Here is a 17206-nt window from a genome sequence, read left to right on the forward strand (position 1 = left end):
TACAGTTTATAAGGTACTTCTATATAATAACTACTACTGGGAGATTCGATACAAATATTTAAAAATATTTTAAATTGTTTTTATAAGTTTTATAAGGTTTTTAAAAGGTTTTTAAAAGGGTTTATATGGTTTTTATAAGGTTTTTATAAGGTTTTTATAATTTATTTTTACACTATTTATGAAAGGTATATAAAGTTTTATACACATATAAAGGTAATTTGTGTATATATTTATAAGCTTACACACATATTTGGATAAATTTCAATATTTTTAGTGGGTTTTTTGATAAAGTTTAAAAGGGGGTATTTTTAAAAAGAGGTATATGAAAAGGGGTATTTTTGAAATTCCCCCTTTGTTATAAAGTTTGAAAATGAATATTTTCAAAAAGTGGTATTTGAAAAGAGTTATATTTTAAATTTGCCCAAAAAATGCAGAATTGTATAATGGTATATTTTTTTGTATATTTTAGGCAAAAACGTAAATTTGATTTCTTTGCGTTTTCAAAATATTATTCAAATGTTTAATTATTGTTAAGGTTTTTTTTGTATACCCGCATAACAAATGCCATTATACCATTATGTATGTTAACAATTAGAGTCAATATATGTTATTATATATTTCAAAAAATTGATCAAAATTCTTAATTTAGTTATTAGATGTATGGCATAAAAAAATGTAATAGTATATGAAATGAAAAAATTAATAAACACACATATATATATATATATATATATATATATGCATGCTTATATAATAAGATATTATATATATATATATATATATATATATATATATGTGTGTGTAGAAACTAAAAATCTCGTTAATAATGAGTGATGCCTAATTGTTTTTTTTTTTTTTTTGAAACAAACAAAACAAAACTATATAAAGGATGCCTAATTGTTTTAATGCATATATGGTTTTTTTTGTATCTGGATACTAAGCTACGTACGTGTACTAGTTAAGAACCTTGTATGCAGTATGTATACATATAAATGTTTTGATTATTGAAAAACAAAAGAACCAAGATTGATAAGAATGTTATGTTAACTCTCTGTCGGCACCAGAGGCTTCTCTTGGACTTGGATTTGGATTTTGGATTTGGAGTGATGTGATTCTCTCTCGTAGATGAAAAGACAAGACGACTCCTATGTTGTCGTTTAAAAAGGTTCAGTGGAGTTATCGTCACTATGAACTATTATATCCGTCGTTGAAGCCATCCCCAATTTGTATAAAAAGTCTTTTGGATTGATCATTTTGGTTAAGTATATAAAAACCAATCTCAATCTAACAGTAAACACCAGTTAGGTATATATTCACCATTTGTTAAGCAAAAACTCAACAATAAAGGTTTATATAAAATAAAAAAAAACTGGCTATAGTAATATTCGTTTCGTAGTAGAGTTTTCGACCAATGATGCAATGAATCACTGCAACTGCCGGTTCAATTGGTAAAAATATTTGGCAAAAGCTTAGAGGTCGCCGATTCGAATAGTGTTTGGGGCGAAACCATATAACATGCTCTGGTTTTGGGCCTGAAAAAATGTATGAACTTCGCTCCAAACTTTTCTAATTATTCCAATAAAAAAGTTCACTGCGACTGCGAATGCGAATGAAATTTGTTATTGCAAAAAAAAAAATATTACGACGCCTAATTATTAGGAAACAAACAATCTCTCATGATTCTAAAATTTCACAGTTGGAGTTGTAGTCGCAGTCACTTGCAATTACCAAACAAACATGGCCATATATATAATTAAGTGTGACATATATATACACTAAGGGAACATGATCTGATGATAAAGATATTTAGCTTTGATATGTCTAAGTTCAATTACATATGACTTTGAGGATACGATACGATGGTTTTTTTGCTATATTGTAAGATGTGATATTTCACATATTTTTTGTCAGCAATTATATTCTTATTCTTATGTGTAAGATACTTAAGATGTGATTGGGTTTTTTTTTCTTGTTGTTCCCTTAATGTCAATTACAACTTCTCTCTGAATAAAGAAACAACTTTCATATAATATATATATGGATTAACAAATTGTGATGAGAGTGGAAATCTTGTTGTTGATTCTTTAATTAGTTTTCTATTATACGAATCAAAAGCTAATACAATACAATTACTTTATATAGGAGGAGTGAATGGGATATTAGACAACGTACGAATACATAGAATGACAAAGTATAATATCATTTTTGATGGATAAAGTAGAAGATTCATATAGCTACTATTGATCTATTAATATAGCTAAAATGAGTTTAACATTAATGATTTGTGTTTCTAATGCTTTTTTTAAGTATCATAATTGTTTCATGACTTGGATGTTGGGGCAGGGGACTCTTCAAGTCTTCATCAAATTTTTACAGTATCAATGTTAACTCATTTATTTTTTGGGTTTATTGTCAATAAATTTAACATCGTATCTGTCTAAACCCAAACCAAATTTTCATTAGTATGATATGAATTTGTTATTGGGCTCTTTCTTCAAAAAGCTTATACTAATTGGGGTTGGTATTAACTTATATATTAGAAACTTCTTTTTCTGATCTTTCGATGTAAGACGTGCTTTATATTCTAAATTTCTAACGATAGTATCTTGAGTATTTTCATTGAGAAACCTAACTAGATCGAACTCGAACTACATCAATTTCTTAATTTCTTAGGGCATCCTTATTGCTAGTATCTTAGGGTATCTTAACCCCCTATTTTTTTTAGCAATAAGGATGGTTTTACAAATACAACATCAACACTTTTCTTCGTCGAATCCTCACGATACAAATGTTATACTCATTTATTTGTCGATTTTCGAATCGTTGTAACACCATATCTTGAGTGTTTTCATTAGGAACTCTAACTACATCAAATTCTTACAAAACAACACCAAAATACTTCATCAAATTATTAAAAGTTGATTAGTTACATTCCCATTACAAAAAGGAAGAAGAACAAAAAAAGTGGCAAGAGAGAAAAGTGTTAAAAGTAGAAGGTGAGTGGGGTAAATAAGTGAAAAAGTTAGAGAAGATGGTGCTCTCGAATTAGGATTCCAACAGGGCTAAGTGGGATGCCCAAATCTGGGAACCATCTTGTTTCATTCTTTTCTTTTTTCTACTTTTCTTACAAAAAAATACTGTTCCCCATTTTATCTTTCTTTCTTACGTCAGTGAAACTTTATTGTTTAATTCTCAGTTGATTTCTTCTATCAGTCTTTATTCATGTATGATGTTGGCTTCTCAATATATGTGTCCTAACTCCTAAGAATGTTATGATTCTTGATGAAATTTTCGAATTTTTCAAGATTTGGTATCCTTTTTTCTTGATGATCTTTAGCTTTCACAGAGTAACTAATTAATGTGATCAAATCTATACTACTTATATAATGCATGGATTCAAGAATATCAAGTTTGAATTTTGTTTCTAGGGCTAGACAGAGATAATTGTTAAACTAAGACTGATCATACATATAAAATTTGGAGAACTTCTGAAATTAGTAGCTTGTCTTGCATATATCTTCTTAGAGTAACCCACTTGAACTCAAATATAATTTTAAAAGAAAAACCTCAACTAAAAGATATTCGACTTTAAACTAATGTATATATGTTGTAAGTATATTATTCAAATAAGATTAAAACGTAAACACTAGGGCCTTCCTTACTTTTTATTTTACTTTTATACATTCATCTTTCTTCTTCTTTTCTCTTTTTTTTCCCGATCGACTGATCCTGTCAGTTCTGGAAAAATCGTACCGAAATGCTACAATGTGGACTCGTTGCCAATACCTAGATGTTGGACTACCACATTCATCTTTCTACCTATAATAAGAGATTCGATCTAGTAAATATTCTTTTGACATTATTTACATGTGATTTTTTTTTGTTCTGTTTGAAATAATATTTCCAACCTTTCCAAAAATATTTACAAAGTGTACACGCACACATAAAAATAAACAAAGAACCCCTAGTTGGATTTTATATGTTACAAATAATATTATTTTGGTTAAGTATTTAAAGAGAGTTGTAAGTTCATTCGATAAAGAACTATATAGACTAGAACTAGATCTAAGAGAAAACGAAAGGGCACCCCAAAAAAATAAAAAGGTTTGATATATAATGGTTTAATTGTTTAATTAGTATCATTCGTTTGATGTAGTGAACATACACAACACAATAAACTGAAGGGTTAAGTAATTAATTAAAGAAAGATAACTATAGATCTTTGTAATTTCAAATAAACAAATGTGAGACAATGATATGATTTGGTCTTAAATATTTTAGTGAATGGTGACGCAAGTTTCAATTATGGGAGAAAATGAGAGTGGGATGGGTTGATAGATGCCTACTTGCATGAGTGTAATCCTTTGAGCGATCAACACATATATTTTTGATAGTGAGAGTGGAGTTCCATGTGTTTGTTCCCATCTTCTTCTTCTTCTTCTTCTTCTTCTTGATTCTCTCTTTTCTTTGTTACACTTGAGGCTAATTCATATACTCACTCACCAACATTATTAGCCAAACATGATCTTCACTTTTTGCAATTTTCTTCGTTTCTTTAAAATATGGGGTCCGAGGAGGATACAAAAAAGATTTCTTGTATTTTTATCATGTTCTTATAACAATCATGATTCATATTCTGTCCAAAAAAAAGTTATAAAAGTTATGATTCATGATATATGTATGTTACACATACAATAATTAATTTTCTTCTTGTTTTTACCACATGTTTTTTAATTTGTTATTGTGTAAAATTCTTTAGTATATTAAATAACTGAACCATCAAAAAAAAAAATTCAAGACAAAAAAAAAAATTAATGTAGCAAACTAAAAGTAACCCTAAACTCGGTTTGGTTGGGCTTGATTTGAGTTACACACAAAAGCCCAAACTCTTGAATCTAACTGCTGTTCTGTTTGTTCTTCGTCTTACTTCTTTCCTTATCTAGGCTTCTACTGAGTAGCTTCTCTCAACTTTGAATCAATTACGTAAGAAAATATTCATATATAACTGTAGTTTATGGAACACATACATACCTTAAAAGTGAAATGACCTAACGCTCTCCGCTGCGTCTATGTTTCTTCACGAACCATTGCTAAGCCTATGGCAGCTGCAACCCATCTCAATACTCCTTTATTCTTCTTCGTCCTCTGCTTCTGTCTTTTTTTTATTGCTTCGTATCCACGTCTCCTACATTTTTTATCAAGAGGAAGAAGACCACATAGTCCAAGGGTTTTATTTTTCAAAAAGATTGGTACTTGGAACTGTCCTTGGAACTGTACGTAGGACAATATGAACTTAAAATAGCAATATCCACCAGAGTATTAACGTGAGCTACACCAATTCCTATGGCCCAATTTTTCATGCGCACCATTCAATATTTGCAATGCCCATTTAGCTTAAGTAAAATTAGGTCAAACAGGAACAAGGTTGATGTCAGGTCTAATATATGAACCGCCAAGCTCTAGCCACCGCGGCCGTTCAGCCTTCGCCACCTATTTCCCTTCGCCGTGGCCTGAGGGATAGAGAAGAAGAAGAGGAGATCCAAGCTTTTCTTGTGAAAGTGAAACCCTAATTCTTATGTGACCTAGAGTTCCAGAGGATGATGGATGATTGAGTGAGTGGAAGGAAAGACTAGATCAAGTGCTGGAAAGAGGATGGAGCCGCCTCGAACTTCCCCTAACCCTAGCGTGTCTTTCACACAATCTAGAGGTAGAAAATCATGTCATATGTAGACCTTTGCTAGGATCCAGATTAGAAGCATGCATAGAATGCCAAAACCCAAAAGGGTGATTAAAAATGATGTTTACCTGTTGTATACGTACTATTATGATAATAATACATTGATTTCAACTCTGTATATTCATAGAGTTACTCTTTAGTTAGTGTTTTTATTGTATTGTTGCTTTTATGATCTCATTATGATAATGCACTTCGATGCATATATACCAAAGTACTATTAGGTTTAATCCAATCGATGGATTGGAGAGATTGCATTGATATGATTATATAGACTGTACAAAGAGTTAGCGTTAGAACACTTAACTCTACTTCCTAAAATACAGACAGAAGATTATATGAATTCCTATTCTAATATAAGTACACACCTTTAATCGTAGACACTTACACCAAACTAGTCAAAACAATTCAGTACATATTTGCTAGCCCCTTGAGTTACGTTACAACTTTGAACTCTTGTATAAATGACTTGACGTGTACGGTGACATCATACTGGGGTTTGAGACTTTGCTCAAAAGAGACCAATCTCGATGAATTGACGGTCATAATATTATATCTGAACCCGAACCCGAAATTTGAAAATATCCGAATGAATTTTAAAATTCTAAATCCGAAATATCCGATCCACATATCGTAACGTCCAAGCCTAAATTGACGTGTATCGTGTACACATAAGTTAATGTTATTGCATGATGTTGACTTTGGTAATTTAAAAGTCAGAAAGATAAAAAAAGACAAATTTGGTCATAACACATATATTTGTTAAATCACATAGATTTATTTTCTTTATGTTATAATCTTTTTATCTAGAATTTATGTAAACACCTAAAAAATCATCAATTTCTTTTAAAACTCCTATCAAATAACCAGTTATTATCTAAGTCACTATTTTTTTAAAAGACACTTAAAGAGTTATAGAATAGAAAAATCATCCCCAATTCTTGTTATTTTGGACTTTTTCTTTTCCATGCAAACTCTTTATTAAAAAAAAAAAAAAACACATCATACATGTTGACAAAACAAAAGTCACAGAAGATAGAAAAAAGAGTAATTAATTTTGGTCTAGATCGACCACAATGGTCGGAAATGGCCCATCAGGCCTAGCCGTGGCTGCATGGTAGAACGTGAAGGAGCACCATTCATAATCCTCGAGCAAGCTAACTGCATTGCTTCTCTATGGCAAAACAGAACCTACGACCGCCTCAAACTTCATCTCCCTAAACATTGCCAATTACACAACTTTCCCCACCCTGAGAATTTCCCCAAGTACCCTACCAAGTTTCAGTTTATTCAATACCTTGAGTCCTACGCAACCATCTTCGATATCAAACCCCAAGCTCAACGTAACAGTCCACTCACCACAAATACGACGAAACGTATCATCAGGTTCATGTGTTTACCAAGGGAAGTTGCTTTTTTTTCTCTAAACAATAAGAAACAAACATAATAGTATCAAATGCTCTGTTTTTAAAACAGAGGATACTCTGTTTTTTGGATATAAAGACTCAAAATTTTTGGTACTTACAAAGCTATGAACGACCATTGTATGGGTTTGTTCACTTGAAGCTACCACAAGAAACCTGCATTCTCATGGTATTGCGGTGAATGGAGCGTCGCGTGGAGGTTAAGGTTGATATTGTAGTTGGATGTGTAGGACTAAAGGTATTGAATAACCTGTTACTTGATTGGGTACTAAGGGAAGTTCCCCGGGAAATGAGGAAATTGGGAAATTGGGAAAAATGTTTAGGGAGATGGAGGTTTAGGCGATCGTATAGGTTATGTTTTGCTATAGAAAAGAAACGTAGTAAGCTTGCTTGAGGACTATGAACAATACCTCTTCATGTTTTAAGATTGTATCTAAGGTTAAGCTTGGAAGCTTTGTATGACAAAGAAGGATGAAGAAGAAGATTTAGGGTTGGTGTGTTGTTTTGTTGAATGGGAGAAGATGTATATATAGAGAAGAAAGACTTATTATGAATTTTTTTTTCCTTTATAAGATTGACAAATTTATCTTTTTATATAAAGCATGCAGCCAATGTTGAAAAGACAAAATAACCATGTTTTTTTTTTGATTATTTGTGTAATTAGTCATTATCATTCCTTTTAAGTATGTGAGTTATAAATTATAATTAAAAAATATTAGTAGTTGGAAAAAGAATAAAAATTGCACCTAATACCAAGAAATGTATATTGTTGTAATCAACTCAAATGTACAAAAGTGGATTTAACTAAATGGTTTCTTCCAGGCAAAGTCGTAGAGAGTGAAGAAGTCGTAAAAGCAAATGGCAAAGTGATTAAAGCACAAACTCAACTTTATTGAAAAACACAAACCTATCTAATTTGGAGATTAAACATTTAATTAAAGTTTTTAAGAAAAGTATTATAGTCTTTACAACAAACATATGTATTTGTAATTTGTTCTTATATGTTAATCTCTCGCAAAACTTTGAAGTTGGAACGTAAGGATCAAAATGAACTCGACCTAGTCTTTTTGTAAAGATTTATATGCTAAGTTGATAACTAATCTGTTATTTGAACAATGCATTATATTGTTGAATATTCTATTTACTTCAGTGATATGGTTTTTTTCCTATTATATCCAAAAAGTATAGTTATTTTTCATTAAAAATACAATTTAATTGAAAAGAAGTAAGAAAGTAAAAGTCAAGAAATTTATTAATTGTAATATTTTGATCCAAATATGAAGGCGAAATATTGAATCGTGAAAAGAAATGAAATGAATAAGTGCATAATTTATTTGATGTTGAAGTTACATTATATGTTTATAATTAACATTATGTATGTATTTTTATTTAGTTTTACAAATGAATTTTTTTTTTGAGTTTGTAAAAAATAATGAAAAAAATAATTCCCTATTCAAAAAATTAAATATTTTATTAAAATATTTCATATCAAAATTTAGTTTCATTTAATTAGTTATTAATATATTTTTTGATAAGATCCATAATATATGATCTTCTAATTATATGATCCATAATATATGATCTTCTAATTATATGATCCAATTGAATTTTTCATCAATTCCAAATTACCCATATTAATTTCAAAATTAATATTATAAAAACAACAATTGAGTGACAACAATTGATGTAATAAGAGCCATAATTTTGGAAATAATTTATTTTGTACTTTTCTTTTGATATTATAAAAATTGGGTGACAACATGATAGAACACACTTCATAAGTCAAACTTGTACTAAGGTTGATGGCATTGTAATGAAGTCTTATTTTGGTCATATTTTGCTTGTCTTTTGCTTAATTTTAAGAAATTTTTTTATTATTTAAATGATTTCAATATCTATAACATATTGATATAGAAGTGGAGTCACATTAAAATTCACTAGATGAGGATCCGCATGATTGAAAAACATGAAAAAATCTCTGAAGATAGAAAAAAATAGGTTATTGGGGTTTTAAATTAACATGATTAAAAAGGCCATTTTGGGACTCACCAACTAAACACATGTTTGAAACTCTTCATTCATAGAAAAGCTCTTGAGACTAGTTTTTGAGTAACAACTACAAAACATCCATTTGCATAATCTTATTATATGAGTGGTGTGTAAATTATTTCAAATAATTTTTATTTGTGAAAAATTATCCATAACTTTTTTGTATGATAAGAAAAAAAAATATGGATAAAAGTTGATACAATAATATAAAGGTATTATACTTTAATTAATTAGTTCAGTTAAAAATTAATCTAGTTCTTTCTTACTTTCGACCATAACTTAGTTTTATATTTTCAGAATACCCATACTAAATTTCATAAACAAATAAATTAACTAACCAAGATATCAGTAAAGAATAAACAAACAAAAAGCAAACAAATAAAGATATCGGATTGCGCTTTTTACCTTAGCATTCTCTGCCTAACATCAACTCCAATTACTTCATTAAAAGACTTTTTCAATCAAAGATTCCAATATAGTCAATACTCCTATTACATAAACAAAACGTAAAAAACAAAAAGTTAGAATTGCACTAAACAATTAAAACACACCAAAATAATACAACACTATAAAAACACAATTATAACCTTGAATGGAACAAAAAATTATAAATGCATGATAACCAAATCAAATCATGGAAACAATTTCAAAAACGCAAATACAAAAAATATTATATTATCAAAAAATCTAAACTACACCAAAAAAAAAACATCAGAACTATGAAACTAATACAACAAGATACTAATGTAAAGGTCTAGACTTTTTATTTATAGTTGAACTGTTAGGGCTAATTGTCTTAATTATTCAACTCGATTTTACTTTTTAGAAATAGAAATTTACTTAAACACAATATTCACAATAAATTTTGAAGTATTTTAATTTAAAAATTTAATAAAAATTAAGTATTTTCGTTTTTAATTTAACAAAAATTAAATTTTTATATTTTGATTAGTTTTATATCATTTATTTTTTAAGAAAAATAAATATTAAATTTAGAAATATTTCCATGTTTTAAAATATATCTTTTATTTCCATATATATATATATATATATTATTTGCCTTTTTACAAAATAAATCTTAACATAAAATTCGTCATAATTTAAAATATGTTAATTAGTGAAATGTCTAACCGCGATTGGTCGTTTAAAATCATATGTGGACGCCTTCAAAAGCTTATAGCCTCAACTTTTATATAGTATAGATATCTAATATTTTTTTCTAATGAAATCATATACTATATAGCCAAAAAACAAAAATTACATCTCAAACAAATTTAAAGATATATACAATATTTCCCTTTTTAAAGTAAATAAGATATTTTCTTATAAAATCATATCTTATTATATAAAGTTAGGTTTTCAAAGTTAGCCATTAACAAGGTCGTGACACATGTTAATTGGATCGATAAAATGTTGACACGTGTCAGATAAATAGTGGTAAGAATATATATAAATTAGTTTTAAAAAAAAAGAATATTTACAAAATAGAAAGAAGAAAATAAAAATTCAGGAAATTTAACAATTATGTAAAACTTGGTTTTCATAGTTATTAACTCACGTGATTATGATATATGTCAAGTAAAACATTAGTTGGCGGAATGTGACACGTCTATTTTGTAAAAAATTAGATAAAAATAGAAAAATACAAACAAAATTAAAATACTGAGAACTTTTTACTTATAATTAAATTATTAACCTAACTTTAAGTTATGTCAGTTTGGTTTTATCAAAGAGTTTAGGGTTTAATATTGACAATTTAAAAAAATATTGTATGCCGATTTTAGTTTATAAAGAAGAATTAAAGTTTACAACTAAACCAACTAAACATGTTATATGATTGTGATTTAGATTTTACAATTAAACAAGGGTTTTTGTTATGTCGATTTATGTTTATAAATAAGGAGTAGAGTTTCACTTACACAATTTATACAAGGTTACAATGTAGAGTTTCACATACAAGGTTTCAATTTATAAAAGAGAATTAAGATTTAGCTGGTATAATTAAACGAGATTATGGTTTTAACAAAATAAATTTGTTTATTAAAATAACAAATATTTTATAATTATTTATTTTTTAATTTATATTTAAATGTTGCTTAATTTTACTTTACATTTAAAGGTTGTCATAGTGCAATCTTTTTTTTTTTTGGTAAACCCTATCGGCTGATACGGACCGGATCAGCCCCGTTAGAAACGCACCGAAGTGCTTCAGAATGGACTTCTCTCCGAAGGGCCACCACACTATATTCCGAGTTTGGAATGCTTTCCGACTAATGCCAGGGGGTAGTCAGACCGCCTGCATTTCTGACTACCAGGTAAACCAACTGACAGACTTCTCACACAACCATGATTTTTGTTTCCAGGGTAGATCGAACCTGGGTTAGTTCCTTCCAACCTTTCCCCAATTCTCCCTTACCACTGGACCACGGCTGTGCGGGCGCAATCTCATTTGTAGTATAATGATAACAAAAGTTTTAGGATAACAAAAGTCAATATAATTTGTAGTATAATGATAACAAAAGTTTAAGGATAAAAAAAAGTCAATAATATAATTTGTAGTATAATGATTTCTAAAATAATTTTTTTTTCCAAATGTGTAATTTTGTATAGTTTCATATTTAAATTATTTTCTTAATGCTTATCTCAACGACACTATAACTCAATTTTTTTTGGATTGATGTTTATTTATAAGAACTTTACCATCAAATTTTGTAATAATTAATTAAATTTAAGAAATACAATAAATTGCAAAGTAAAATAAAATATGCGAGAATGGTTTTCTTAAAAAATTGGAAGTTAGGAAATAATTTTTTTTAGGATAATGGTATAGTAATGTTTAGGGTATAATTTCTAAATAAGTTTTTTAAAAAATATTGTTAATAGTAATATTATGAAAATAGTGAATAGCTCACAATTTTTTTGGTGATCGATATTTAACATTACTAGAATTTTATAATGAATGTTTAATAACAACTTTTAAATATGCATGATACACAAAAAATTTTGTTCAACAAAAACAATTTACCAACTTAAAAAATTATATTCTTTTTTTGAATACTTTGGATATAACATTCTTACAATATTTGAAAATAAATAACCCTATACGGGCCCTAATCTATATTAGAAGATACGATGTTAATGTTATAATTTTATATGCAAATATTTTACTTCATACGTTAAAATGTGGGTTAAAATTTATGTTTTAACGTAAGCTATGAAAAGTTTGCCATTCTATTTCAACGTATCTAAATATGCCATCCAAAATATTTTGTATGATGAAAAATATGATGAAAATTTTTTGGTTAGAAGTCAAAATAATTATGGAAACCCTTAAAACTTGAAGCTAGGGATGTCAAACCATTCCAACTAATGAAAACATGGGTATTAATGGATTAATGCGTTGAAGTGTTAAACTCACGATACGTGAAAATATATTAAACTTATACACCAAACTATAGTGTATAATGAAAAATTTATTTAAAAAATCAAAACAATTTACTTAAACTTTTTATCAAAAAAGACCTTAAACAAACTAAAGGACCACAAAGGGATTTTGAATGCCCTATCCTATTTGTTTTCATCATATTTTAATTTAACATTTATATTTTTTTTTTAAAGTAAAAACATTTTGTATAATGATGTTGTTGTTAAAAATCAAAATTTACTTAAAAATATTCATCATAAAAAAACCTTTAAACCTAAGCGTTAAATTTACAATACGTGAAAAACATGTTGAACTTATACACCTCTAACGGACCACAAAGGGACTGGATGTTCGGCCCATTTTGTTTTCAACGTAATTAAATTTAACACTTATATTTAACCCCAAAAAAAACCATTTTTGTTTATTCAATATTAAAACTGTTTACTTGAAATTTGATTTAAAAAGTTTTGATAGTTTAAAATCAGAAAAAATAGAAATGGAAAATATAAAATCTTTTTTTCTTTTATGTATATTTTAGAAGATATAAACATATATCAAAATCTATTATTCTTAGTTAAAAATAAAAGTTAGAAAAGTTATAATATACCTTCAAGGCTGTGATTTCTCCCATATCTCAAGTATCCTGAGGCGACTCAGACAGTGGCCGTTCCCGAATTTTACACATAATACAAAACAAACACATCAGAGACTTCATAATTTGACACTAATTCAATCTTCTTATAATTAAAGACAAACTAATATTACGAACCTGCTAATACCTCTCTCCACTATATAATCCTCTTTTAAATTTCCTCCTAATCTCTCTGGCTAGATTCAATATCCTGTGACATCGATCTTGACTGAAAGAAAACATAGGATCAATAAAAATCATCATTCAATCAATGAAACGATGATGTAATAATATTTATACTTTGTGCTCTGATCAATCTCTAAACTTACGGATGATGAAATATGTTGCAGAGATCATCATCATCATCATCGTAGGAATCGACGTTCGTTTTCTAATCTTCTGGACCATCGAATCTTGAGTCTGCTCCCTGAAACAAAAGCATAACGCAAAGACAGATCTTCATTATCTAACATTGAATACATCAAAATCATATATAAGAAGTACAGAAGCGAGATACAATGGAGACAGAGAACCACAAACTCTCAGTACAAAACAAAGAGAGTAATAAAATATAATACATGAATCACAAGGCTAACATGATAGATAAACTAAAAGAGGTACACCTTTTGATGGTGCAGAAGATTACATAACTTAAATGCTTACTACATACTAACCTTGAGCTCGATTGACTTGGTCCATCTGTGCAGCTTCTGATTCCAAGATTACACAACTTTTCTTACCATCAGCTCTGTTGATATGGGCTTTGACGTTCTCCTGTTAAAGTTGATTATGAGGAACAACATTTTTAAGCAGGGTTTATTGTGTTGTAATTGTAAATAAATTAAAAAGGAGAAATTGGGAGCTTTGATCAAGGAATTTGAACGAAATGTGCAGTAGCAGGCGCATAGTTTCAATCTCCCAGAACATAAACTATTAAGGATACTTGCAGACTCGAGAATATGGGCTCTCTTTCTACAGCTTCAGCTTGCATTTCCATAGCAACTCTTACTCCATTAGGAGGCATGATACATGTATTAGATACAAAGCCCAAAAGGGTATCCAGCAAAGACTCAACAGAAAATTAAAACTATTGGTAATGAGAATCACCTCATCAGCTCCAAACTCCACAGAAGAAGTCTTTTGGGTTTGTAGAAAGTTCAAGCTAATAGGTCCACAAATTGAGCATATGCCTGCAGTTTTCACAAACCCAATTAAAACGCAGCAGCAAGCAATTACAAGTAATTAAAGTTCATACCTATTGAATGAGCATATCCCATGTCATAAAAGAATCCAATACATTGGTAAGTTTCAACCTCCCCACCAAGATACTGTAGCCCCGCTTCAGAACAGTTCCTTAAGTTGGTCAAAATGTAACTCAGAGGAATCTCCCTTTTCTTCACAGACATAGTTGGAGTTACACACACAGGCTCTACCTTGAATGATTCGTTGCTCTGATTAATAAACCCCTAAAATTGGATAAAAGTGTAACTAACGCTAAGACACCAGAGAGATCAACAAGAACAAGACCAAGAGGGAAAATTCCAAGTCTGAGTAACAAGAAGAGATAGAGCGGTACCTAGAAGAAGAAGAAGAAGAAGCAAGAGCACCGCCATGAGGAACCTGAAGAAGAGGACCCAAAAGCCTCGATCGCCACCACGTCACTAACTCAACACCGTTTTGATCGCCCTGTTACGTATCTCCCGATCATCCAAACCTAATCTCACATCAACAAATCGAGGAGAAGAAAGCTGAAAGATAGAAGCTTTTTCCAGCAACGATAAATCGAAGATTCCAAGGAGAAGATGGATCGACTTCGACAAGAAAACGAACTAAGGAGATTGTTTTAGTATTGATTTTAGGGTTTAGAAGAAGAAGAAGAAGAAGAAGAAGAAGTTAATCACAATAGAGAATTTTGATTTTCTCGATCAAGGAAGAAGTAAATTAATAAAGAGGTTTTACAAGAAAAGGAAATATGAATCGCAACGGTCATATTAAAATTTGAGTTTTAAGGAAATCAATGAGAGGTTTTGTTACTGTTATCACAACGGTAACTACACTGTCATCTTTAATCCGAAAACGAGATAACCCACTTCTTCTTCTTAGTTTAAAACCAAGTGATTTGTAAAATCAATTAAGTTACTAACCCATCTTCAACCGGTTAAGGAGAAATATAACCGTCATCAATTTCCCGGTTTATGTTTAAACCGATACCGTGGTTATAATCGTTATGTTTAGACGCGTCTGTTGAATAATATTTTTAAATTGAATTTTCTCTTCTTCTTTATATGATTCATTCTTTCTTTTTCCCTTTTTTTTAAAGAAACCTTTTATTGGTTGTTCTCTCTATCTGTTTCACAATTTCTTGCATTTAGTTATGGGAAATGACCTATACAAGAATCAACCATCAAGCTTATTATATGTTGCACACTGTTTTAAATAAATTACACACATTTTAAATCACAAGCGATATGTATTGTATAAAGGATTTGTACAAGAAAAAAGGGAAGAAAATATAGTAATCAAATGATGGAATTATTGTTAATGAATTTAATTTATTTATTTAGAGTTTGGATTTAGGAGCAATTTTGAAGTCGGAGCCAGTCTTTGCCGCCGATAAAGTCTTTGCTCAAGAAGACAGTTGCTTCGTCGTCCGATAGCTGTTTCGACCATTTCACCCTTTGTCCCCTGTCTGCTCCAGGACCATAACATTTGTATTCACCATAATACAGTACTGATCACAAATCAATATTAGTACATTATTAATCAGTAAAAAATATTCATAAAAATTTAACGAGAAAACCAAAAGGGTAAAAAAAAAGGTTACTTTTGTTTGGTTGAGTCTCCCCATTGGTTCCAGCCTTGAGGTGCGACGACGTTGGAGAAGAAGGAATAAGCAAAGACAACCCTAGAATAAGCTCCCCATGGTCTTCCCAAATAGGTCGAGCCTGATCCGGTTAACTTGCATCCCAAGAATGTAAACCCTGATTTCTCTGTCGCCGACGTTCTCATTTGTGCCGTTATCGACCCATTATTAGGCGAAAACGAGTGTAAATGACACTTCTACAAATTAAAATTCCACAAATAATATATTAAGGGTTATATTAAAACATGTAATGAATAGGTCATTCTATGTTAATTAAAAACATAATAAAGTTAAACTCTATTTAGCAAGTTTAAAAATAGCCCAAAATTAATCTACAAATTGCTTGTTACAAAAAATGAATTTAGATAACTCTTAACGAATCAGATCCTTAATTATTCTTAAGAAAAGTAGGGATCGACGACCTATTTCCCCCCAAGAACTATCGCATCGTATCAGAACTACACAGAACTTTGATCTCGTCCTCTATCTACCAAAATCAATAGTTTTATTCCTATTTTCCCCCGAATTCATAGTTCTATTCCTATTTACCCAACTGTGTGGGTTTACTTGATTTTCAAACTAAAACCAATAGAAAACCAATTGAACCACGGTTTGAATCCAATTAATAACCCGTTTCGTATTTAACCCGACCCGACTCAGTTGAACCTTATAACGGATCAAAAATCCCCAATTTTTGAAAGTTTAGAACCCTAAAAATCAAAATTCCCAAATTCCCATTTTGTAGCTCCATGCCAAATCCCATTTTGAGGATAGTTAGACGACACCATCTTCTATCAAATTAAGCCAGCTCAAGATCTCAAAAAAGAACAAGAGGTACCAATTCTTCATTTCACATCCCAAACTTTGTTGTTGTCTATGGAATCGTGTATGGATTCCAATCTCCAAGTTTTCATTTTCTGGGTTGTCTCTTGTTTGATTAGGCTAGAGGAGCTCTTGAAGCAATGGCTGATCCTAATCAATACGTTGAGAAGAGGAAACCAATCGCTGATCCTCAAGTATCACGGTGGACCGTTACGGGATAAGAAGCGTTCCGACCGTGATCATCTTCAAAGACGGTGAG

The 17206-nt window shown here is 30.0% G+C and overlaps 1 protein-coding gene and 1 long non-coding RNA gene across 2 annotated transcripts; both read right to left on the reverse strand.

The window, feature by feature from the left end:
* Nucleotides 1-11343: 11343 nt before the first annotated feature.
* LOC111828573 lies at nucleotides 11344-13377 on the reverse strand. The gene is made up of 2 exons (XR_002832395.1): nucleotides 13239-13377; nucleotides 11344-11651 (listed from the first exon to the last, which is right to left on the reverse strand). It is a non-coding gene; the product is annotated as an uncharacterized LOC111828573 (long non-coding RNA).
* A 26-nt stretch (nucleotides 13378-13403) lies between these two features.
* LOC111828572 lies at nucleotides 13404-15090 on the reverse strand. The gene is made up of 6 exons (XM_023776846.1): nucleotides 14839-15090; nucleotides 14518-14728; nucleotides 14370-14452; nucleotides 13937-14036; nucleotides 13592-13689; nucleotides 13404-13491 (listed from the first exon to the last, which is right to left on the reverse strand). The coding sequence occupies exons 2-5, from the start codon at nucleotides 14666-14668 to the stop codon at nucleotides 13628-13630; spliced, it is 396 nt and encodes a 131-aa protein (XP_023632614.1). The 5' UTR covers nucleotides 14669-14728; nucleotides 14839-15090; the 3' UTR covers nucleotides 13404-13491; nucleotides 13592-13627.
* Nucleotides 15091-17206: the final 2116 nt, after the last annotated feature.

This window comes from Capsella rubella, unplaced genomic scaffold (genome assembly GCF_000375325.1).
Source record: "Capsella rubella cultivar Monte Gargano unplaced genomic scaffold, Caprub1_0 scaffold_1, whole genome shotgun sequence".
NCBI lineage: Eukaryota > Viridiplantae > Streptophyta > Magnoliopsida > Brassicales > Brassicaceae > Capsella > Capsella rubella.

Excerpts from the sequence above, each read along its gene's own strand:
- LOC111828572 (XM_023776846.1), bottom strand. The coding sequence starts at position 14,668 with ATGTCTGTGAAGAAAAGGGAGATTCCTCTGAGTTACATTTTGACCAAC. Across the intron at positions 14,453-14,517 it reads GGGATATGCTCATTCAATAG|GCATATGCTCAATTTGTGGA; the intron begins GTATGAACTTTA and ends TGAAAACTGCAG. Across the intron at positions 14,037-14,369 it reads TGGAGTTTGGAGCTGATGAG|GAGAACGTCAAAGCCCATAT; the intron begins GTGATTCTCATT and ends CAACTTTAACAG.